This window comes from Alligator mississippiensis, chromosome 4 (genome assembly GCF_030867095.1).
Source record: "Alligator mississippiensis isolate rAllMis1 chromosome 4, rAllMis1, whole genome shotgun sequence".
Classification (NCBI taxonomy): Eukaryota; Metazoa; Chordata; order Crocodylia; family Alligatoridae; genus Alligator; species Alligator mississippiensis.
The window spans coordinates 216,794,475-216,819,242 of NC_081827.1; the positions used below are offsets into that span (position 1 = coordinate 216,794,475).

The 24,768-nt window shown below is 39.0% G+C and overlaps 1 protein-coding gene across 6 annotated transcripts in view; it reads right to left on the bottom strand.

Moving 5' to 3' along the window:
• Positions 1–24,768, bottom strand: part of CSRNP3 (cysteine and serine rich nuclear protein 3) — a 166,193-nt gene that overhangs the window by 23,585 nt on the left and 117,840 nt on the right. For all 6 annotated transcript variants that reach the window (XM_019480524.2, XM_019480523.2, XM_019480528.2 and 3 more), the window contains one exon: positions 8,577–8,836. In XM_019480524.2, coding sequence (XP_019336069.1) covers positions 8,577–8,836 — 260 coding nt within the window. The remainder of the gene's footprint in view (positions 1–8,576; positions 8,837–24,768) is intronic.

Genomic DNA, 24,768 nt, shown 5'->3' on the forward strand with positions numbered 1-24,768 from the left:
CCCAGAAGTATTACCTGCCCCTGGCTTAGAGGTTAGAGAATTTGCCTGGATTCAGTTCCTTCATCTGGCTCCCATCTCTTCCAGGAGTGTGTCCTAGTGACTAGGCTGCATCAGGGGTGCTCTCCAATTCTCCTACTCAAACTAGGTCATTGCAGCAAAGAAATCAAGATGCACTAGGGCAGAGAGCAAGAGACAGTATTCAATTAAGGAAGAAAGGCAATTCTGGGCTCTGCTCCTAGGATTGCTTCTGGCTTTTAAAAACTGGGAAAATACAGAAACAGTCCTGGGAATGGAAGCCAGGACTCCTTCCTCTCAGCTGAATGCCTGAGCTCATAAGCCACAGTCATGTTCACTTTTGTGTGCATGCACTCTCTCTGCTCTACAAATCTTTTGCACAGTGGTACAGCTTCAGCAGGAGGGATGGGTCATATACCCCTTAGCCTAGCCTATAGCAGCATTTCCCAACTGGTGTGCTGCAGCACATGCCACCATGCCCCAGTTGGCTCTGCGCTCATCCTCCCCCTCCCCCCCCCCGGGCTTGGCATTTGACTGTTTGCCACCTCCCCTTCTCCACATCTAGCCCACGTGCTGTGGGATGGAAAAGGTCAGATAAGTGTACCATGGGACAGAAAAAGTTGGGAAACACTGGCCTATAGCTTCAGGGTTCAAATCAGGGCTGTACAACTGGCAGTCCACAGACTACAAGCAGCCCCTGACAGGTTAACTTAAAGCCCCTGGGTTCCCAGTCCAAGTGCTGCTTCCCCACACCACTGTAGCTGCTGCTGCCACCAGAGTCTCGGGCTCCCTCTCCTTTCTCTGTCTTCTACTTCCTGCTGATGCCCCTGGGGTGGCATGGCATGGCATGGCTCAGCCCATGAGGCCTAAGTAGCCTATGGCCAGGCTAGCTACTGGAACCCAGGAACCCTGTGTGGTGTAGCATGCAGGGCACAGAGATGCTGGCATTGTGCAGTAGGGTGACAACAACAGTATAGTGTGGCATGGTGTGTCGCTCCCCCCTCCCCCCCCCAGCTAATCATGAGTTGCGCAGCCCTAGTTTAAATGTTTTTCTTGGTCTTGGAGGCAGGAGACATGCATTTCATCCTCTCAGGATGAGGAGGAATCTTAACTCCAAGTCTCCTACTTCCTGGATAAGTCCTTTAATGACTAAACTCTCACATGATACATTGATGGCCATACCACCAATAATGTTTTAAAACAGGGGTGCTCAACCCTTGGCCCATAAACCAGATAAAATCCCTGATGCTGTGTCATTTGGCCTGTGGGGCTCCCATGAGCCTGAAAATTTGGCTGTGGGGGGAGTGGTGGCATGCTAGCTGGGGCACACAAGGCCCAATTCCGATGTGCAGGGCCAGGCGGAGGCATCAAGCCCCAGGGCCTGATCCTGGCATGCAGGGTTCAGTAGAGGCCATGCAAAGGCAGCATGTGGCTTCATCCTGCCCATGAACTGGCCCCATGCCAATCTGCCCACAGGGCCAAAAGCTTAAGCACCACTGTTTAACAAAAAAAGTGTATTTTGTGAGGGGAGCTGATCCTGTCATTTATGTGAAACATTCCCAGAACACATCTGGTGGGGACACTGACAGAAAAGAGCACGGTTTCTAGAATCTTGTCAGGTTGAAGTTCGAGGTCGATACTGAGATTGCGGCAGTCTGGGCATGCACACAAGTAAAAAGTTGTGCAACTAGAGAACTCTGAAATTGAAGAGACAGAGTGAAGTTTGGCAGTAACTGAGCAGGGATTTTGGATCACAATTTCGTATACAGTCCCTTCATATCTGCCACAGGCTGACTTTTTGGATTTACCCCTTAGACCTTGCTCATGGTGGCCAGTAAAAATAAGTTTAATACAAACAGGAGGAAGAGGAATTTTAATAAGTTGGATTGACATAGGGATCACCACGCATTTTATTTTCACATGAAGTGACAGGAAGCTGCATATTCTGTTTGCTTCTGAATTGTTAATAACTTTGTTAACTACAATGAGTAGTTACTAATTGAATCCATTATATATCAAATGTGGTACTGTACTTCTGCCTCTAAGTCTCTTTTTGAAAAGAAAGGAAGTGACAGTAGAAAAAAATTAGCCCTTTGTTGGATAAGAGAGGATTCACAGAGGATGGGAAATGCAAAACCAAAGAAATCCTCAAATTCTGCATGTGACAAAGGCATATATTTGTATCTAAACTGTTTAAGCAAGTGAATAGATTTTATTCATTTTTTTTTCTGCTTGAGATAAACTCAACCTGCAAAGTCCAGCTCCAGTTTCAATGGTTGTGAACATTTAGAGCCAGATCTGTGGAGAATTTCTATATTAACTTGCTGCCCAATCTGTTGTAGATAACTCCAAAGATAGTGTTCTATCTAGCTGATACAAAAGCTTGAGCAAGGAGTCTGAGAAGACTTCTCTTCCTTGTAACATGACTGGCAACCCATGGTAATTCAGTTATTAAAGGTCATTCAGTTTATATTTATCACCAAAAGATGAATAATTCAATTAGCTCCTAACAGGGAGACAGTTTAAAGATATATATAAAATCTAGGGAAGAAAATTTTATTTGTGTTTACTTCTTCCTGTTTCCTCTCAACATTGATTTGATCCCAGTTAATTTAATAATATTTAGTATTTGATATTGCAACTTTATCAAGCCTTCTTCTGAGTTATAGGTGGAAAAATTAAGTCTTAAATAAGGCCTAGCATCACAATGCAGTTCAACCATGGTTTGAACCCACTCCAGTCTTATGTTTATATCATTTTGTTACCTTTATGCCTTATATTCAAGTTGCATGTGTAGCCAACATATCTTCAAAGGTTTAATATGCTCAAACTGTTTGCAAATAAAATATAGCAACTGGATGGTTTGGGGGGTTTTTTGTTGTTTTTTTTAAGTAGCACCTCCCACTAGATGCCACTAAATGCATTTTGTCTCCCAGTTAATGTAGAACACTTCCTGCACAAGTGATGCACTAAGCACAAAGGAGGGGTGGAGATCATTAAGGATTGCCCAGCACCTTTTCCTGTTCAGAAAAAATCTTGGAGTATTTAGCATCTTGACTGTCACAATTGCCAGGTTAAGTGAACTGTGATGCACAGGTGGAAAAAGCCGGTATTTCCTAAAGGTATTAAGGTGAAATTCATACTAATGCAAAACACTCAAGCAAGGACAAAGTATCATTTAAGGCCACAGGGTTCAATTCACTCCAGCTTTGTAAAGCCTGAAAAATTGATCTTTTTGCCATATTCTTGCTCCTCCTTAGCAGGACATTTCTCACAGAGTAGAGGAAATTATTCACTTCTCCTGCAGGTTTCACAAGGGTAGATATTGGACAATATCTGCTGTTAATACTGGCTGTTAGAGCTGCCACTCCTGTCTATTCAAAATGAGAAGGAATTCCTGATTAGTAGTGATGTTCATGACACATGTAGGAATCTAAATGCCTTTCTTAAAATTATAGGAGTTGCCCATAATTGTGTACAGTGGAAAAGTCATATGTCCATGAGCATAAAAACTTTTTACAGCTGGAGCAGCATGCTGAAACCTGCATATCACATCTTCATATTAACATGACTTTACCAATTACTGACAGTTCTAAGGCAGATTTGAATGACTCAAGCTTTTTCAAACCTGTCTCCTGAATTTTATGTACACCTAATCTCTTCTTAGGAAACTGCTAAGCATATACCTCTACAAGTCAAAGATAAATGCACCATATTCATAACACTTTAGCTTCTTTAATTGACTTTACCTAGCTTATAAAGAAGTCACAGAATACTGTAAAGATTTTTCATGCAGATATTCAAAGACTAAAAAATTAGATTTCAGAACATATACCATTGCTTGTCAGCTATTCTTTGAGTAAATTCCCTGGTGCCTGACAGAAGGGCTGGAATAATAGTGCTACACCATTTTTTGAGGGAAAGAGGAGTTGCTAGAATAAATTCTGCTATGTTACATGGCAAAAGCAAACCCCAAATTCTTTTCTAATGCTTCTGCTTTGGATTCAAAGAGAAACCTTTGCAGTCTGTGCTGACACATTATTTGGCCCTCAGATATATGAAGTTATGTAGCATTCAGGTCATACTGGTTGATTTACTTTGATTACTGGTGTTTGCTTGAAAGACAATGTTGTAGCTGTGATGGTCCAGGAATAATGCAAGAGGCAAGGATTTCTTAGGGACATATCTTTTATTGGACAAACTGCATAGTTGGGATACTTACACAAGCTTTTGAATGCAACACATTCTTCTGATGAGAACCAAAGAAGAATGCTTGATGTTTGAAACCTTGTTGAAATCTATCCCCACTATACAGTTGGTCCAATAAAATATAGCTCCCTAAGAAATCCGTGTCTCTTGAAAGACAACACATTCAAGCAAATCCTACTTGGCTCCTTTGCATGGACAAGATGATTTTTGTGCCCTACCTCAATGATTTTTTTCCTTCTGATGTGAAACAACAGTGTTAAGACTTGCCTGAAATCTACATTTTTAAAAAATAATTTCAAGTCACTTAAAATAATTTTAATAAACAGAAGAGGGAAAGTAAGAAACATCTATTTCTGAGAAGTAAAATAAAAAAAAAGAGAAAAGTACCTAGTGCCAGAGCCTCACCCCTTCATTTGAAGCATTTTTTAACAAAGCTGACAAAAAGCACAATATTTTCTTCCTATGAATCTTTATATTTTAATGCAATGTAGAAATTAACAAACTAGGAGAACTAAATAAAAACCTATTAATTTCTTTCCTTTCTGTACACAGCTGTTATGGTAATTTGTAAAACTTTTAAAACAAACTTTCCTCACTTCATTTTCTGAAATGGCTGTGTATGCAGTTGCATAGCAATTGACATGCAAGTCCTGACCAGTGCAATTCAAATCAGGATCATCATCACTGACATTATCACCAAATAACTTTGTTGTCTGTCTTTGTTGTGCTCATTTAGAGACAGCACAAATGGCAAAATAGCTCTTCCATCTCCATAAAGGGAAATCAGCAAGGCCCAGCTGTCATAAGCAAACAAAACATCCTCGACAGTTTAGAATGATCGCCTAAAAGGCGAGATTATATATATATTCCCTCAGACTTCTAGTACTGAGTGTAATTCAAGGAGACTCAATTTGAACAGTTAAATTCTTCCCTCACCCTTTCACAACTACCACTTAAAAAAGAAAGTTGGCCTTTCTAAATATCCAACATGGTGCGACCTGTGCCTGCCTTGCCCAGTCTCAAACATGCTGAAACCATTTCTCATCTCAGTGATATTATTTTGACATCACAGTAACTGTACTGACCTCAGAAAGGTGTTCATTCATGTCTGAAATATTTATTAGTAAATAGTGTGGATCTCACGTTTATTATCTCTTATAATCATGAGTGACTGGTGCTTCCCTGTATCTGGGGGAGGCATCTGCAGTAGTCACCGATGGCAACGGCCCTGTCAGGGGGGTGCCATCCTTACCGATAGCATCAGTGTCGGCCATCGGGGGGACACTGGCCCCATCGGGTGCACCCTCTCCCAGTCACCTATGCTCATAACCTGTGTTTTTTTTCTCAAACTCTTGAGGTAAAATTATCTTAGCTTTCATTTTTATGAAAAATGTATTCCTTATGGTTATGAAGAAGGACTTGAAAACAGGACTGAAATATACCAGGGGCATAAAGACCAAAAGGCAGATAAAAAGAATACCAATTTTTATTGGCAGGGACATAGCCATGCTGGAGGAAAGAGTTCTGAACAGGAATGAATGGTGACCACCATACTGCTCCAGGATGAAAAAGTGTTTTGCCCCCTGACTCATTGATTGTTAAGCTAATTGCATAATCTTGGGGTTTTGACCCATGGGTTTTGTTTGGGTTTTTTCCTATTTGCAGCTGTCAGTATAAGTAAACTGGCAAACTTACTAACCTCAAAACAGATGGGGAATGGAACAGGATGCAAATGAAATGTTTATTGTTCAACCAACATCTACAGAAGGAATTTACACAAATTTAAAAACCAGACCAGAGGTCACCCTTTACTTTAAACAAATTCCCACTGTCAGCACTGCTTTGATATGTGAGGGGAATTTGGCTAGACTGCAGGGAGGATGCAGAAGACAAGTGGAAAGGGGAAAAAGCCCATGCTCCAACAATGCTTTCCTTCTACCTCAACAGGTCAGGCAGGATGTTGCTGGAGAGACTAGAGACATGCACCACACCTAGAAAAGAGGGCAGGAATGAGAGCACACAGCTGAGTTGCACCTCCCTCCCCAAAAGCAGATTAAGGTTTATAGGACCCACTCCCAGACGTAAATGGGATTTTCTTGCTTATGGAATTTGTGCCTATTTGGAGAAGGAGAGGCCTGAAATCTCTGTAGACCCTGTAATTTTAACTTGTGCCCTTGTGGGTCTCCCTTTGTATAGTATCCATATGTCCCTGTGGTGGGGTGAAGACTAGATGCATAAGTGATCTAACTCCTGGGACCAGAACAAGGCATCTTGGTAGCTACAGAATAGAAGCACTGTAATCCTGCACATAATGCTTATTATGGGAGATGAATGGGTGCATACTCCTCACACCAGAGCTACTTACTAAACCTGTAGCCTTCTGCTTCCTGTCCCTCCCACTGTGTATATGTCCTGAGCACATTTTACCAGGATGACAGTTTAGGGTTAAAAATTATTTTAAAAATCTATTCCCTGTTCAAAGAAGAAACTTTGGGAGGTTGAGAAGCTATTGCAATATCTGAGTATTAAAAGGTACACAGAATTCTAAACTAGTTCAGGGCAAAAACTGTGAAAAAACACCTGGGAGGCATTTTTCAGACTGGGGATAATGCCAGTTTGTTTTGGGCAACTGCCTTTTAATAGTAGTTATAACAGAGATAATCTCTGTATAGTCTTACAATGGGAGAAAGGCTGAATAGCACAGTTGTGAGGCTACAATTCTAAAAATCTTTGAGACCTATTTTTGTGTATTAATTGGAAAACAAGCCCCAAATACATGGAAACAAAGACTGTTCATAGATATTCTTAGGGCCTTGTCACACAGTACACTTAGCACACATTTTATCTGAGATTGCTGTAAGTATTACCATGTTGCATCAAAAGTCAGAATATATTCTGAGCAGTGACATGATAATGCTTACTATAATCTTAGCTTGCTCTGGACAGTGCTAGAACCAGCTGTGCCTCTTGCTTTCTCCAGACACTAAGAGCTGCATTTTGCACATCTGCCCAGGAGAACATGCAACTCCCATTCCTGGAGCCCACATCCTCCCTGCCATGCTCCCAGTACTGCCCAGCCTGGGAGCACCTACCCCTGCCACAGCAGAGCAAGCTAGTTTTCTGTTGCTGCTGGTAGGCATGGGGAGCTGAGCCTCAGAGAGGATGCTGTTCCTGTCACTGCATCTGCATCTGTTCTAAGCTTGCATTTTAAGTGGAGCTGACACGTTGTAAGTGTAATGTGAAACACGGCCCTCAGTGAGCTCAGTGGACTTTTACCACTGATTAAAAAAGATTGAGAAACAGACCCATTGTTTCTAAACATCATTTTTCAAATGACGCTTTCAATGTTGAATGTCCACTATGCTGCATTTCAAACACTAGCCTCAGAAGACATGGGATTAACAAAAATCAAAAAGTTCTCCAGTGTTATTTAATCTCAGATAAAGAGCTGAACTAACTTCAAGCATTCTATCTTAAAGAGGGCATTTTCCATCTAAAAAAGAAAAAATGCATCTCAACTTTGTTAATCTCACAATGAAAACATAAAAAAAAAAATAAAAAGAAGTGTGCTTCTCACCACTGATGTTTTCTTGTTGGCAAAATTTACCCAAGTCAACTTGAAAAATAAACTGGTCAGTTGCAAGCTCTATTTTACCGAACACAACGTTGCCTTGTTCACGGTCATCTCCTACAGATGAATGATGGCAATAGAGCACTGAAAAGGGACTAAAGAGGCACAAGCAGATCCTTCTACCAGCATGGTAGGTGTCCTTGGGCAGACCTTGTCTCTTCTCTGCACCTTAGTTCCTCCACCTTGAATGGTGGAATGGTGATTAATTAACCTCCTTTGTAAAGCACTTTTATATCTATAACCAGGTAGGAGCTAGGTGTTAAGGTTATGGTTTTGTCATGATAATATTTGGTAAATATCACAGCAGAGGTACAAGGAGAAAGAGGAGTATTTGCAGAAAGGGCTAAAAAGAACCTTTCTAGATCCACTTCCTTTCTCTGGAACATAGCCTCAGTGAAGTGTAACATGAATGGTTAATGCCCCATCCTTTCCTAATGTCTCTCCCAGGATCCTGTGTTTTACCTGCTGACTAAGCAGCAGGGTACGTCATGAGAGCCATAGTATTGCTTCAGATGCATGGCTTTTGCTGTTGCTATGACAACATTTAGTCAAACACTCACTTGTTTCATGTTTAAAAAAAAAATCAAATCAAATCATGGAAGCACTTCTACTTGGACCTGCTAAAATCTTGTTTTTATCAAACTTAAATTTTGGGCCTCTACTGACCTAACAGCATTCATTTAAATGTGGGAGATAAGAGACCAAGTCTTGCCAATTTTACCTTCAATTTTAATGAGTTAAGTTTTTCCTCCCTTAGATGTTCTCTTAACATCTCTCGATGGAGCCTTTCTTGTTCCATGGCAAACTCTCCAAGTGTGTACTGACGCACACTGTTGTGGCGAGTAGACATGCCCAATGTGCTTCCTCCTTGACTGGGAACACTGGTGAAACCTTGCCGTCTTGTAAAATAGTACACGGTAACACAGTTAAAATGAACATTCTTCGTCCTCTTCCGTTTTTCCCTTTTCAGGATGGATGAAGCTATAATGGAAGAAATTATAATGTTGTTATAAACCTGGAAGTTGCACAGCAAATCCTTACTTGCTAGATCATCCTATTCACTTTAAAGTAAATGGATTACTCACTTGAGCAAAGTTTTGCAGATGTAGGATCCAAATGACAAGGTTATTATTAGAAAAGAGTAATAAAAAGCATTTATAATAAACATGTTAAACAAGACGATAGAATTTGGCTAATAAATATACTCCACTGGTTCATGCACAAGGTAAGTCAAAGTGTTTAAGCAGTGCAAAGAGGTCAATATACACAACACAACTAAACAAAAGCTATTAAAGTCATACAACTGCAAATGTAACGATTTGCTTTACGAGCACAGATAATGTTAGTCAGGATACTCTCTTTCAAAATGTTTTATCTTTCACCAGGAAAGCAAATTAAGCCCAGCAAAAAGGACCTCAGAAATTGATTAACAACACAACTCTTTCCCCCTTTTCTTCTACTCAACTTAATACCTTAACCCTATGAACAGCACATTGTAATATGGTGGAGGTATAATATTCATGAGAAGTTAGCCCCCTTCTTTAAATTTCACACAGTCACATCTATTTTTTTCCATTTCTTAATTCACTTGCATACAAACGTCATCCTCTAAGAAGTGCACTAAATTAAAATGGTGTCAGATACATTATTTCTATCTTGAAATGTGTGCTCCTTACTGTATAGATTAGTGATTCTCAACTAGCACTGCAGCAAAGCATGCAATTAATAACATAAACCCAGAGACTTCAAATAGGAATCCATGGTGTTCAAAGCATTCTGACCTGCTGTGGTGTTTCCAAGTTCTTTGCAACAGCAGGATTACTCTATTATTTTTCCATAGTCCAAAAAACACCCCACTGAGCAAGAGGTAAGCACTGGCATTTTCTATGGGGCACCTCGAATCTAATGAAGGGTGCCTTGAGTCTACAAAAGGTTGAGGACCACTGGTATAGGCATTTGGTGACCCTTGGTAATGACAGTCAGAGGCTGTCCCTCAGAAATGGCTGTGGTTGGCTTTTCTAGTATAACAGAACCACAGACTTATTCCCTGACTTTGAAGACATAATTTATTTGATTTATTGTAAACACAACTGAAGAACTAGATGATGAGTTATCGCCTTGCAATTTAGGTGCAACAGTTGCATAGGTATGATATGAGAAACCAAACTGTCAGAATACAGGTACTGAAATCATTTTAAGTGTCCAACTATTTCTGTAACACATGAAGTCATTTTATAAAAAGCAATAAGGCACAACAGGATGTACACTGTTGGTCTAAAATTTCATTCTCTCAGGAGATTGGAAGCACCTGGCCTTTGGCCCCAGGTTTCACCACGTTTGGTTTGCTGTCAGGGCAAAACACACATCTCATGCCAAATAATGTTGTTAACAAAGTTTGAGGTCAGAAATAAACAGGGAACAATTCTATACAAAGATTTCCAAACAATGAATTGCAGCTTCCTTTACTCATCTTAAAAAATAAGGAATTGCTTTGTTAAGAAAACTAGAACTTGCATGTTTTACAAACAGATATAACATACCCTTCTGATGAGCAGTAGTGCCATGAAATAATCTCACATTGACTACATGCTGGTACGCAGTTATAATTATTGTTTGGTCAAATAAAACATACACTTCTCCAGATGTCCCTCCAGGTGTGCTAGATTTGATCCATAAATAACCATTGAGTATAATGTTACAGAGGCCCTGGTTTATTTTACAGACATTATTTTATTATATTCATTTAACTGCAACTTCGTATATGTCAACAGTCCTACTCTATTTTGTCAAACAGAGAGAGAATCTAGGTATATCTATTATAGGTAGAGCTGATTAAAGAGGTGTCCAGGGAAGAGCTTTTTTTTTCAAAAAACATTTAATTAAAAAACTTTCACAGGTATGTGTCAATTTTATTTCCTTTTTTACTAGAAGAAAATTGAAATAATAATTTCAGGTTTTTAGTTTTGTAATATTTCAGTTTTAATTTATCCTTTTGATTAATTTCTTTTATATTTTTTGTCTGGGTAATATTTTAAATTTTAATACACTATGTTACATGCAGTATTTTATATTACAGCCACATTTTGAAAACAATACATTTTTTACCTGATCAAAACAAAATGCTTCTATGTTTGTTATGTAGATGCACCACCTGTGTAGCAGTATTGATATCAACTTTAATCTTTAGCATGGGTGGGATTTCTGTCTCCTGATTAAATTAAAAATGTAGTATTGCAACTAACAATGGGAAAGCAACACTACATAAAGTAAAAGAAATAATCTCTACTAGGGCTGTGTGAAATTTCACCAGGTGTTTCATTTCAATGCTGTTTCAACTGGCTTACAGCTTGAAACAGTGAAATAGAAGTGAAACAAACGGCTTCAAAACAGCCTCAAAATGAAACCAGGGCACTTGAAATGTTTTGAAAGTTTTGAAACATTTTGAGTTTCGAAGCTGGGCTTGCCTGAAAGAAAAGAGAAAGTAAGGAGAGGGAGGGGGAAGAGTGGGGAAGGACTGCTCTGACATTGACTGTGTAGCTGGCCAGTGGCTGTGATCCTTCCCTGAGGTCCCTTCCAATCCCAGCGGTTTGGGGGAGGGATGGAAAAATAGGTGTGCCTCACACACACACACACACACACACACACACACACACACACACACAGTCACACATCACGAGTTTTGCTTGTCAGCAGCTTGAGGTGAGTTTTCCCAGTACCCCCTGCACCTATCTCCTTGAAACTTGCCAGACTTCATGCCCTCAGCAGGGTCTACCATCTCTGCAGATTTCATCCCACTGTGCCTTCACATACGCATGTGATACAAGTTTTGCTTTCAAGAATTTGAGGTGCAGTTTCCCAGAAACCCCTATACCTATCTCCTTGTAACTTAGCAGATTTCATGGCCTCAGAAGGAGCTACCATCCCTGCAAATTTCATTCAAACCAGGCAAGAAATGACAAAGTTATAGGCAGTTTCATGCTTCCCCATTATAGCCTAGAGGTGAAATGTCAAAACAGCAAAACAATTTCAATGAAACAGAATGGAACGGTGCTTCGAAATTAAATGAAACTCGAAACGAAACACTGTCCCTTTGAAATGGATGTCAAAATGAAATGGTGGTATTTTGTACAGTCCTAATCTCTACTATATTAAAGAAAGTTTAAAGACTGAAGTTGAGAGTGAAGTGAGTAATTTAAGAGAAGATGTTCATGTCTTTAAAATACATGTGGTTATGAAGCCTTTAATCATCATAATCTGTAATATTTGAGGGTTTAAGGGTAAGGACCTTTTTAATTATATATATATATATCCCTTAACACTGATTTTCTCACAGTATTGTTTAGTGGGAGGAATGAGTTGCTGGTTTTGTTTTGTATTTTAGGTCTTTTTTATGAAAAAAAGGAATAATGGATTATTTTCTTCTATACATTTTGTTAATCTATGATTACAAATTTTACCCACAGCTACATTTAAATCTTAATAATTAAAACAAAACCAAAAGAGAAAATAGCTTGAACTACAGAACGGTTTTTAAAACCACAAATATCCTTAGTTCTCATGCCTATAAAAAAACCCCCAAATTCTGAAAACACATTTGTTATAAATTATATCCCAATCACTGGCTTTTATGGCATGTCAGATTTTTGTTAAAAAGTGGAAACATATTGTAGGACATCATTGCAGAATATTAACTTTGTGTTTAAATATTTAGCCAACAACTTCTACCACATTTATAACAACAGCATTGAAGTGTTGGGATCATCCCCTAGGAGAATAAAACATTCACACAGGTGATCTCCTTTAGATTTTGTAGGTGTTAGGTTTTGGAGGGCTGGAATCGATGTGAGCCAGCTCACAGAATTCCTTTGATCATTTGTCTAATTTTTCTTTCACAAAAACTTTTAGCAATTGCATTATCAATGGCATAAACATCAAAAGCAATATATAATCCTAAAGAAAAACAGTTAACACAGGATTAAGATAAATAATGCATCTCATTAATCTAAGATAAAATAGAAGTATTATCATAAACCTTAAGAATGATAAACGTAGGAATTTCAGAGTAAAGGCAGTGTTGCCAGCTCTCTTGATTTTATTGGGAACCTCATAAAGATTTGTTTTTTTTTCTAAGACTGCACTTCTTAGTGATATGTAAATTATGCGAGAATCTTATTTAAGAGAATATAAAATGTCTGGCCTATCATGCAAACAAGAAAAGCTTGAAAAATATGCACACTAAAGGCCTACAAACCAGAATGCAAATCCAAAGGATGCAAAATATATTGTGAAAAGAAACAAACAAACAAAAAAACCCTCTTATTTTTTGGAATCGCTTTGTGATATTTCTCAGAAAAGCAAAACGTGATGTAATTACATTAACAAGCAATTCAAACCTATTAATGCACAGTTAGGACATCATGCTAAATCTATAGTATTATGATTAATCTTGCACGCCAAACTTTTAAAAAACTGTTAATTTAAATCTGTCTCTCCCCCACCCCTACTTTGTTTGAGAACATACTATTTTTTTCTCCCTCCTTATCCATGGGGTCACTACATGGCAGAATTTGGATCCTGCACTGCATTTCCAGCCTTTCTACATTACACTTGGGAAGCAATACAGATACATTATACTCATGAGAATCTTGTTCATTAAAAGAAAGCAAACAAGAACTATGGAACATAGGGTGATTTTGCTTTTACGTGGTTGTTCAGGAGCATAATTATGGGTTCTACCATTCCTTGTTTCTAAAGATATATAGACAGTTCTGCAGAGATGCTAAAAAAGTATTGCTAAAGAATAAAAGGGAAAAATAGCTAAAAGTTTTGACAATACAGTGCTTTGTTTTTAAAGATGGAAACAATTCTTAACCTTAGCATGGTTGGTTGTTTCCAGCTTTCAAAGCCACCTTCCCATTTCTCTTACCTTTTTGGGCTAAATACAAACAGTCAAAAAGCCCAAGGCTGAATTGATTCAATCTTCACAGGTTGGTTTAATCTGCGTAGATTGAGCCAATAAGCAAGTGAACAGACATTCACTTCTGATTCTAGAAATGCAGCAAATGGCTGCAGTGGCCCAGGCCAGAAGCTGGGAAGAGGGGTGCTAGGGCATGCCTCCCTGCTCATCTGGAGTAGACAGCCTGAGCCAAGGCTAGCCCGCCATACCTGTGAATGGGGGAGTGTTGCTGGGGCGGTACAAAGCATCCTGGGATGCTGGGAGACTGTGAGTTAACTTGAATCTGGAGGGGATCTGGGATAGAAGTTCAATAAACTGATTTAGGTTAAATCAGTTATGTCTGATACTACATCCATCCAGGTTTATCTTAACCTGGTTTCAGCCATTTTGAAAGCAGTTTATGTCCATTGAACTTCTTTTGTTGTGTTACAGATTTGAACCTGTTTCTGATCACTTATATCATGTGTAATTTCTGTTTCTAGCATATTGTCTTTTCTCAGGATGCACTAGCACTCAGGTGACAGAATAAATACAGTTCCTTCATTTTCACAGCCCTGTGTCTACATCCTGAAGTAACAACTCTTTGTTCACACCGATCATAATGCCTTTTTTACTACATCTGAAAGGAGTCTAATAGTCAGAGGTGTCAAAATGTGGTCAGGTGCCCAGGGCAGCTGCCATACACAGGGGCGGTCACAACTTCCAGTTTCCACTGCACTGCCAGTGTGAATGTGTGGCTGCAGAGGCAGCTGTTTTTTAACAGCTCCCTCCTCTCCAAACACCACCGGGTGGCTGCCCCAGTCACCCTACTGTAGTTACACCACTGCTGATAGTTTTGCCATTTCACTTCACATTCAATGACTGGATAATGTGACTTTTTGGCTACTACATGCACTGGAAATCTTTAACAGCTTTTAAACTTTAGAAGGTTTATATAGCAGGGTATAGATCTATCACAAGCCAAATTAAGTGCTATAAATTCTATACTCTGTTGGTAGCCTTTACAAATTTTAATGTTCTGGTAAGCTTTGGTTTTTTGGGGTCATTCACAGTATAAAAATAAGTGCATAATATATGCAAATACTTATAGCAATTCAAGAAACTGGCATGAAACCTTTAGTACAAATCAGCTAAAAACAGCCAAATAAAACAAGCTATAGTGCCTGAAAACCTAATTGGAAATGCAATTGGAAAAGATATCAGTAAAAAGAAACCACAAAAAACCCTTGCTCCTTTTTAATATAGAACAGATATTCTTTCTGGTCTAATACATATTTTCAGGGAAATTTTGCCTACATCCAGCCCTCCAAAGTAAACAGCCAAGTGCTTTTCCAAATTAGGGCCTTAAAGTAAGTATACTTTATTCAGTGGATGTCACAGACTGAGTTTTCTAAAACATAGCATAAAATAAAAGTAAAAAACCAAACAACTTTTACATGTAATAAGGGCATTAGACCTTACTCCAAAAATATTCTGGAATATAATAAGAGCCAAAGCAAAATGGAGAAGCAGAAGTGACTTGAATCACATTGCAAGGCATCCTTTCAGAAGCCTCATTCACCACTGCAACAGGAGTTAATGGAGAGAATGGCATGTATGTTGAGTAGTAACCTTAAGTTGGACACTAGTGGCTTGGCACACTTTTGCAATACTTTTCACTTTCTCAAAGTTCCTGCAAGACTTTTGACTAGTAAAAACAATGAGATACATTCAGAAATAAAATTTCTCCTCTATCTTGTTTGCTGATGTCTGTCTCTTCTAGACTATCTTTTGATAGAATTAGCTTCTTGGAAAAAAAAATACAAGTTAGCAAATTTAAGTTTTTTTTCCAGAAGTCATAGAGTCAGCTTCTGACTCTGGGAAAGTCCAGGACACGGTGCAGTGAGGGAGCTGAGGTAGGGTCCACCCAAGTACAGGGAGGAGATGCACAGCATTTGCGTCTGGCAACTACCACCTTCAAATGCACCGTGGAAGGACGGAAAGCCCAAGGGCCCATGACTCACACTAGCATGGCCTCCAGCTGCTTAGAAGTTGGATAGTCCTGACCTATATAATGTAGAAAGACTAGGATATGTAAAATATGAATATCCCAAATGAGTGATTAGGTCTAAACTATGGCAGTGTATACTGAGCTATATGGATTGTCCCCATTGCATGCACAGGTATAATTTTAACACATTTGGAAGAGAAGAGAATATAGTCCATTTTAGCAGTAGCTATTGCAGCCCTCTTGCTTTTGTGCATCCTGTGACATTTTCTGATGGTGGTAGACTAGATGCTCACTCATAGTAGCAACTCACAAAGACACAAATGCATTTCTCATGGTGGAACCACATGTTAATATGACTCATGTGCAGTACAAGGGTATAGAAAATGAGTTTTTTCTCACCTTTGGGTTAAAAATGAGGAAATGAGGCAGAACATGTGGTACAAGCAAGTTTGTAGTTTGTGCTTACACATTTCTAAAAGAATTCATGAAGTGTCCAAGGAACAGAAAAGTAGGACAATATACTGATTTTCACTAAAACCATGTATGATCATTGGTTGATTATATAGGTATTAATAACTTTACTATACAATTAGAAATATATGGTTAGAGTGTATACGCTGATTAATTAAAAGATGGGTTAATGTAACCAGTTTATTCAATTTATTTTTCTCATCCCCCCTCTGCAAACATATAATTATGATAATTTTATATCTGCTTTAAAAATGAGAAGTAAAGGTTAATTTTAAGTCACCTAGGGAAAAATCATTTTGGTAATCATAAGTGATAAAAGCAGCTTGTAGCTGTTGGATGTTTGGAAACTTTGTACTAACTGGTCTTTTAAAAAGTTGCTCAAAGTTATCTATACCACACTCCATCAACATATTTCATAGTTGGATTTCAGTCTTTTCCCACTAATAGTAAATTCTGACACAAAAAATCCTCCCACTTAACCCCCCCCCCAGAAATGCTGAATATATCTCAAAAAGAAGATTAACCTCAAATAAAGAACCTGATGCAGAACAGTGAATGAGATCAAAACACTAGCTCCAATTTTAGGCTAATTCAGGTTGAAGATCAGACCCATGGCTTCAGTCAGCCTTTATAACATGCCTGACCTAAAACTTAAGAAACTGGGGAATTTTATCCAGCACTAAACTTCATAGGTTAGATCCAGGACAGAGCAACTAATACAATACTTATCTGTATCAGGCACATTTAGATCTCCTTCCTTTGCCATGTGAATAAACTGTAACAGCGAAAGTCCTCCAAAGTCCTCTAAAAGAGTAACAGAATATCAGGGTCTTTCATTAAATCACACTATCTACCACAGTGGCCCTCAATGAACAAATATTGCAGTATATACCCAGACTTGTCTACTTTGGACAGCTTGAGTTTTGTAGACTGCCTTACAGCAATGACTGGAGTGATGCCAGTATAAAAATGGTCTAAGCACTTGTGTAAATTTAGAATCTTCCCAAAAATAGAATATGAAACTCGACATCCAGGAAGGGAACTCTTACTTCAGTTAAAAATAACATCTATTAAAGGAATGTAAAGCAGTCTTCCTAGTTTTACAAGATCCTAACATGAATAACATTTTAAGCATTTTCAAACACTTTTTATTGAGAAAAGGAGGAGCTCTTTGATTACTAAACATAAATAATCTCAGCTCTGGCTGAAATCCAAAGCATAAGCACTTTCCTCTGCTGTCTCAGCTATTCTCCTGATGTCAAAGACACATTAAAATAAATGTGAACCATATGGCTCCCCAGCAGAATACCAGCACTCTTTACATCCATGAGAGCAATGCAATTCATTACCACCATCACAGAAATATTTTAGGGACATGAAAATCTCAAGGCTAGATAAAGCAGCATGAGGCAGCCCATTTGATTAAAATTCTAGCAAAGAGACAGGAGTAGACATTGCTATTCTTAAACTTCACTAACCTATTTTCCTGCTTTTTACATATTCTCAGTGGCATACGAACCACTACGGTAAGAAGGATTAACACCATCTTCCACCTGCTCCATGACTTTCCCACACAGCATTTCATCAAGTCTAACAATATAGAACTGTCAAGCCTAATATATCATGATAATCCAGGTCAGAACATCACTTCAAAAAAAATAAAAAGAGCAAGGCTGCTTAGCAAGCATCCTAGAAAGCAAAAACTGGGTAAGAGTTCATGCACTTGAATTTGCCATCAAACAAAATAAAATATGTTGTACTGCTGCTTTTTGTATGCTTCATTTACAAGTCTCAGGCCTATTACAAGATTAATTACTACTCTTATGTCCTTGGGTTTGGAAATCCAAGTTTGGAGGCAATATTGTGATACAGGCCAACCTCTCCCCTCAAACACATTTTTAGGTAGGCGGGAGATAGTATTTTCTGAGAAGAGACTTGGATGTACAAGTCCTTACTTGCTGTTGCTGGGGATATGGAATGGTGCATTAACCCATAATAGAAAGAAATGAGATTTGTGCTCAAAACCCTGGGAAGCCTACATCCTATGCTGCATAGTTGCAAAGGATGTAAAAAGAGGGGAAACTGAGAAGTGGAAACTAGAATGCAGCTCTAATAGTTTGGCACTGCTTTCCTTCTAATCTCTTAAAGGCAGTGGTCATCACCATGCAAAAGAGTTTTCTCACACTTCCTGACTACCTTCTTCTGTCAGTCTGTATCAGACTGTCCAAGTAGGGGTGAGTTCACTGAGGCAACAGATGGAAATATATTTGCCTAAAGCTGAAGAACTAGAGAAGTTAAATTTGAAAGGTTCCACTGAACATACAGTCTATCCACTTACATGAAGAAGGAAAGAGCTTGCACTTAAGCAATTTGACTCAATCTGTACTGCAAGAACCATTTAGATGCTGGGTCAGTTCATATACTTTGCCTATTTGATGATATGTTGCACTTTTTTCAGGTTATTTTTTTTTTTTACTGTTTAAAAAAACACCTCCTTCCAATCTGTTCCAGTTCTGTCTCAGGGAACAAGAAAATTGGTCCATGAGAATTTAAAAAAATAATAATAATTAGAGAATTTTGGGTTAATTAAAAGAGGGGAACAAGTTCATAGGTGGGACTGTGATCTCTAGGGTTCTGAGCCATGATGTTTTCAGCTTAAAAAGTTGATGACAACTTAAAATTTTCCATAGAACACAAATGGTTCTCATGCAGAATTCTGTGTAGATAAGGACCCAATCTTTTGCCAAAATTGCTTTGTTATATTTTTTTCAGTCAAACTTAGTTTACAACCTGTAGCATATATATGTGTGTGTGTGTGGGGGGGGGGGGTGTATTTTTGAGCAGGTGGGGAACTGAACTGTATTAGAGGTAAATAAGGGAATGTAAAGAGCTTCAGGACTGGGTAGGGGATGAGATAAGTGGGCAGGGATGAGCATGTGGGAAGAACAAACTAAATTATTGAGTTTCTGGTGATGTGTGTGTTGCGTAGTAGGAAACAGTTGGGATAAGACAACTGAAGAAATCACTGGAGTCTAAATAGTCAGGTCTTCTTTTACTTAATTACTGTAAAACATCCTATTTTTTCTACTCTGAAAGGGCAAAGATGTGAGAGAGGAAAAGGGTACCATTTTCTTCACCAACTGCTCTACCCCGGAAACACATTCCTGTGATATTCCCAACACTGTGTTCCAATTTTTCCACTAAGAAAATATATTCAGCATGCAAAGATAGGTGGGAACAGTCTGTTCCGTTTACTTCACGTGAGCTGCCATTGTTTAAATGTTGTTATTTTCCCTGGCCATAGTTTCCTACTGGTTAAGAAAAGGTTAATACCATGTATTGCTTGCATTAACTTGGAGATAAGGTTTAGAAATTTCTTTTAGTTGTCACACGTTGTCATCAATTAGTGAGAAAAAAAATCTATGACATTGACAGTGTCTTACTTAGGAAAACCATTAAAAATGTACCAAGTTGAAAGTTTCATTTTATTTATTATAAAGATGCTAATGGCCACTATAGGCCTTGTAAATTTCTGTTCACTTTTGCAGTTATTGTTCTACTTAGTACACTAATGAAAACTCTGCAGTTCTTCCTTGATGCATGCTGAAAAACACCCCCACCAAACAAGCGTAGGGCTATATTCAATATTTCAACTAACACTTGGGTCAGATTTCAAAAGATTCAGACCCCAGCAGCAAGGGAGATCTTAATGTTATCGAAGGAATATTACACTAAAAAATTACTTTATTAAGCCACCTCATTGGAACTGTGACGATTTTTGTCATCACCCTTTCATTCTTGTTGAACCTTTATATGAATTCCAGAATGACTTATTCTTCTCAATAGTCTTCTCTCTCATTCTTTTCACTTTAACTTAGTCCTATTTTGCAGCATCTCTGCATTAATATCTATGTATGGACTTGATTCATTTAGTCATGCATTAATATCTATTTTCAACCATATCTATGTATTTGTTACAACACTGTCACCAAAAGCTATTTAAAACAGTAATGAAAATCCTCTCCGATTTCTGCCAAAACTGTCTTGTAATTTCATAAGACTATAAAATTTACTAGTTTATATGGATGGAACTTTTGAAGGCATTAAGCAAAGTTAGGCGAACAAATCTTTTGGCAGGGGAAGGAAAAAATAAATCAATGAGAACTGGGTGCTTAACTTCCTTTTATGTCTTTGAAAGAGACTCCTAAATTATTTAGTACACATGATAAAAGAAAACAGTTAGAATTCCATTGTGGCATGTCCTGCCTGATCTTATCCTATAAGTATTTAAGATTAAAACACCATGCTACTTCAATTCACTGAGTTTTCTGCAGAAATTCTCTAGAAATTTACTCTAGTTACTAAGAAACTTTAAAAACAATATTGTTAATCTCTCTTTTTCAGTGAAGCTAGAGGTTGGAGATAAAATGCACTTCTATTCAATATATTGGGATTTTACAACATACTACTACATTTTACTCCAATGCTTATAACAAAAGCATTAAACATGCTGACTCTAAGAAGTTAACAATTAATTTCCATATACGGTTGCAAGTAATGAAAATAACTGCAAGGCACCATAAAAAAAAACCTGCATATTTTTTCAGCTGTTTCTTTTAAGTATTTTCAAGCCCATAATGAACCATTATCAGGTGAAAGTAATTTAAATTGGTATTGTTAAATAATAATTAAATAACTAAATAACACAAACAGCAGGATCAGGTAATAACTGGGGCTATTGACTCTTATGCCAAATGAAGCTTGCTTCCTTTACACAAATGTAGTATGATAGGATCTAGATTCTCCTGATTCAGAGCATTTGAGAATGCACTCCAATATTCCAACCTATCATAAAAGTAACCCATGATCAGCTCAGTGTGGTGGCGTGGGATTCTATAACATTCAAAACAGGATTTCTAGGTAGGTATGAATTTTGTCACTTAGGTGAAATTTATCACTCTGGTGACAGAGAAATGTGCTGTGGAGGGTATAGTATTAATAGCTATAGGGCCAAATTCTAGGGCCAAACTGTAAAGCTAGTGAGAAAGTTCAGAAAAAGTTCAAAATTTCCAAGCAAAATGGCAGAAGAGGTTGGGAATGTGTGTGTGTGCGTGTAAGTTTTTACTACGTATTTTTGACCACCTTTGAAACTGGTCCAAATATTTTCAAATTATGTTTCAATTAAAGACAGGAATTATTTTCTCAGTGCTACACAGGAATAGAGAGGGCTGCTTTTGCCAGATGGGTGCAGAAAGATGCACAATTTTTGGGAACAAGGGTAAAATTTCTCAGATCCCAATCTTGCAACTACATCAGCTGCAGTGTGAAACTTTATGGCTAGGTACAGACATTCAAAAAGCCTGAGGCAGAATTGATCCAAGTTGCATGGTTTTTGCTATAGTTGCTATAGTTTAGATGAGTAGCAAACAGAGCACACATTCACCACGTAGTGGGGGGAGGGGGGAAGGGCAAATCTTAGACTGGGTTTCTGCCATTTTTAAGCCAGTCCATGTGTGTCAAACTTCTTTCCTGTTACGTGATGCACTAATGCCCAGTAGAATTAGTCTACTGTGCTTTTAGCATCTTGTGTAGATGCACCCAAGGAGTTTTCAAAATCCAGTGGAAGAAAAAGAAAGGAAAAAGTATAAAATTAGAAAATAAAAAGGTTAGAAAGAGAGGAAGCTTTTTTAGGGGCAGAAAAGCACCATTGTAGCTGACTGACTCAATGGCATGCTCTGGCTGCTTGCAATGCATTTTCTGAGCCAGATTGACATCACAAAATGCACTGGTGCATTAACCTATTATTTCTTTAGGCAGATGAATGATTTAAGAAAGCGAGGAAAATACGTTTTTTAAGTACATTTTTAAGAGGCTTCACTAAGGTACAATGTATGCTTGGAGATAGCTACCAACTAAACATATAGTAGAGGGTTATGATGTATCAGCTGTGTGTGTACAACAGCTATGTTTGTGGAGAGTCAAGTGAAATAACACAGACTGGCTGAGCATCTAAAGACTCCAGCTTATACAGTGCTAGATTTTACTCTACTATTTTAGCATACAAATGTCTTTGAAATGTAATAGCCACATGCACTTGAGTGCCTGGGGTTTGTAACAATTCCTGAGGGGAAAAGGTCTCCCTGCTGTCTGAATTAATAACTAGATGAGTCTCCCATTCAAAGTGCTTTCTAAAGCAGGAGAGGCTTCTTGGTGTTAGGCAATCTTACTGGCTCTGTGCCAACTCCTTCTGCTGCTTCACCAAGGTTATTGCCTTATAGACTGGCTGTATGATGTGCATTAATGATGACATTTTACTGAGCAGCAAATTTAAAACATGGAAATTAATATCTTTTATAAAATTTATCTGCAATTATATACCTATGATTACAGAAAATATTACTTCTATGCTCCTACAAAAAATGAAGGGCCACATATTACAATGGAAACAGGATGCTTTTTTCATCACTATCTGAAGCTCACAGTATAGTGCTCTTAAATACAATTATTATTTAAAATGTTTGTAGATCATTACAAATGTAAACATTTTAAAACACGCAAAACGCTAAATTTCCTCTGCCCTGGAGAACTTACAATCTCACTATCATATCTGAAGGTGATCAGCTGACCGCAAATGGAAATTTACTGAGTGTAGGGGGTCAAAGTAGGAATCTCAAGGCCAGAAGCAGCTGGCTTGAATGAAAAATTAATCTTGTTCTATGTGCATAAAACCTGTTTCATTAATTCCCCCAATTAACATTTTCTTTCCTGCATCATAGTGCAAATATATTCTCTCCCAGAACTGTGGAAATGACAAAACATAGGTAATTTTGCATTAGAACACAAATTTTTGGAAAAGAATGTCTTGGATTTTTCTACAACCAGACATTTAAGTGACATATTTAAATTAATCAAATGTGGTTAGGCACAGGACAGCTACTTAGGAGTGCAAGACACTTTTATAGAGTACAGGGACCCCTGGTACAGCTTTACGAGCACTCATGGTGCTCTGGCAAGGTGCTGGAGGACTGGAAAAGGGTCAGTGTGGTCCCCATTTTCAAAAAAGGGAGGAAGGAGGACCCACGAAACTACAGGCCTTTTAGTCTTACCTTGGTCCTGGGGAAGCTCTTTGAGAAAATTATCCAGGAGCACATCTGCGAGGGACCAGCAGGGGAGATCATGCTTAGGGGCAACCAACATGGGTTCATTCAAGGTAGGTCCTGTCAGACCAATCTGGTGGCTGTCTACGACCAGGTCACAAAATCCTTGGATGCAGGTGTCGTGATGGACGTAGTCTTTCTGGACTTTAGGAAAGCCTTCGACACTGTCTCTCACCCCATTCTCGTTAAAAAATTAGGCGACACTCGTTTCGATGCCTACACAGTCAGATGGGTTGCAAATTGGCTGGAGGACCGCACCCAGAGAGTGGTGGTGGACGGGTCTTTTTTGACCTGGAGGGATGTGGGCAGTGGGGTCCCTCAGGGCTCGGTCCTTGGGCCCGCACTGTTCAACATCTTCATCAGTGACTTGGACGAGGGGGTGAAAAGCACCTTGTTCAAATTTGCAGATGACACTAAGATGTGGGGAGAAGTGGGCACACTGGAAGAGAGGGCAGGCTACAACTAGATCTAGACAGGTTACAGGGGTGGGCGGATGAGAACAGGATGGGATTCAATACTGACAAGTGCAGAGTACTGCACCTGGGGAGGAAGAACCAGGAGCAGACCTACAGGCTGGGGAACTCCCTTCTCATCAGTGCAGAGGCAGAAAAGGATCTTGGAGTCATTATTGATGCCAAAATGAACATGGGCCCAACAGTGTGGGAACGCGGTCAGGAAGGCCAATCACACCTTGTCATGCATCCACAGATGCATCTCAAGCAGGTCCAAGGAGGTGATCCTCCCCTTCTATGCAACTTTGATCAGGCCTCAGAGTACTGCATCCAGTCCTGGGTGCCACACTTCAGGAGGGATGTTGGCAATATGGAGAGGGTCCAGAAGAGGGCCACTAGTATGATCTGGGGGCAGCAGGGCAGGCCCTACAAAGGGAGGCTACAGGACCTGAACCTGTTCAGCCTCCACAAGAGAAGGCTGAGAGGGGATCTGGTGGCCATCTATAAACTGGCCAAGGGGGACCAACAGGCTATGGGAGAGTCCCTGTTCCCCTGAGCACTACCGGGAGTAACGAGGAATAATGGCCATAAGTTGATAGCAGGAGGCACTACGTCACAGTCAGGGCGGCTAGGATCTGGAACCAACTTCCAAGGGAAGTGGTGCTCGCTCTTACCCTGGGGGTCTTCGAAAGGAGGCTAGATAGACACCTTGCCGGGGTCGTTTGACCCCAGCATTCTTTCCTGCCCATGGCAGGGGGTCGGACTTGATGATCTGCTCAGGTCCCTTCCGACCCTACAAACTATGAAACTATGAAAGTTAGCAAAATATACCTTTATATTGATTCTAGAGTGGTAGAAAAAAAAATTAATGGATTGTTTCTTAAAAT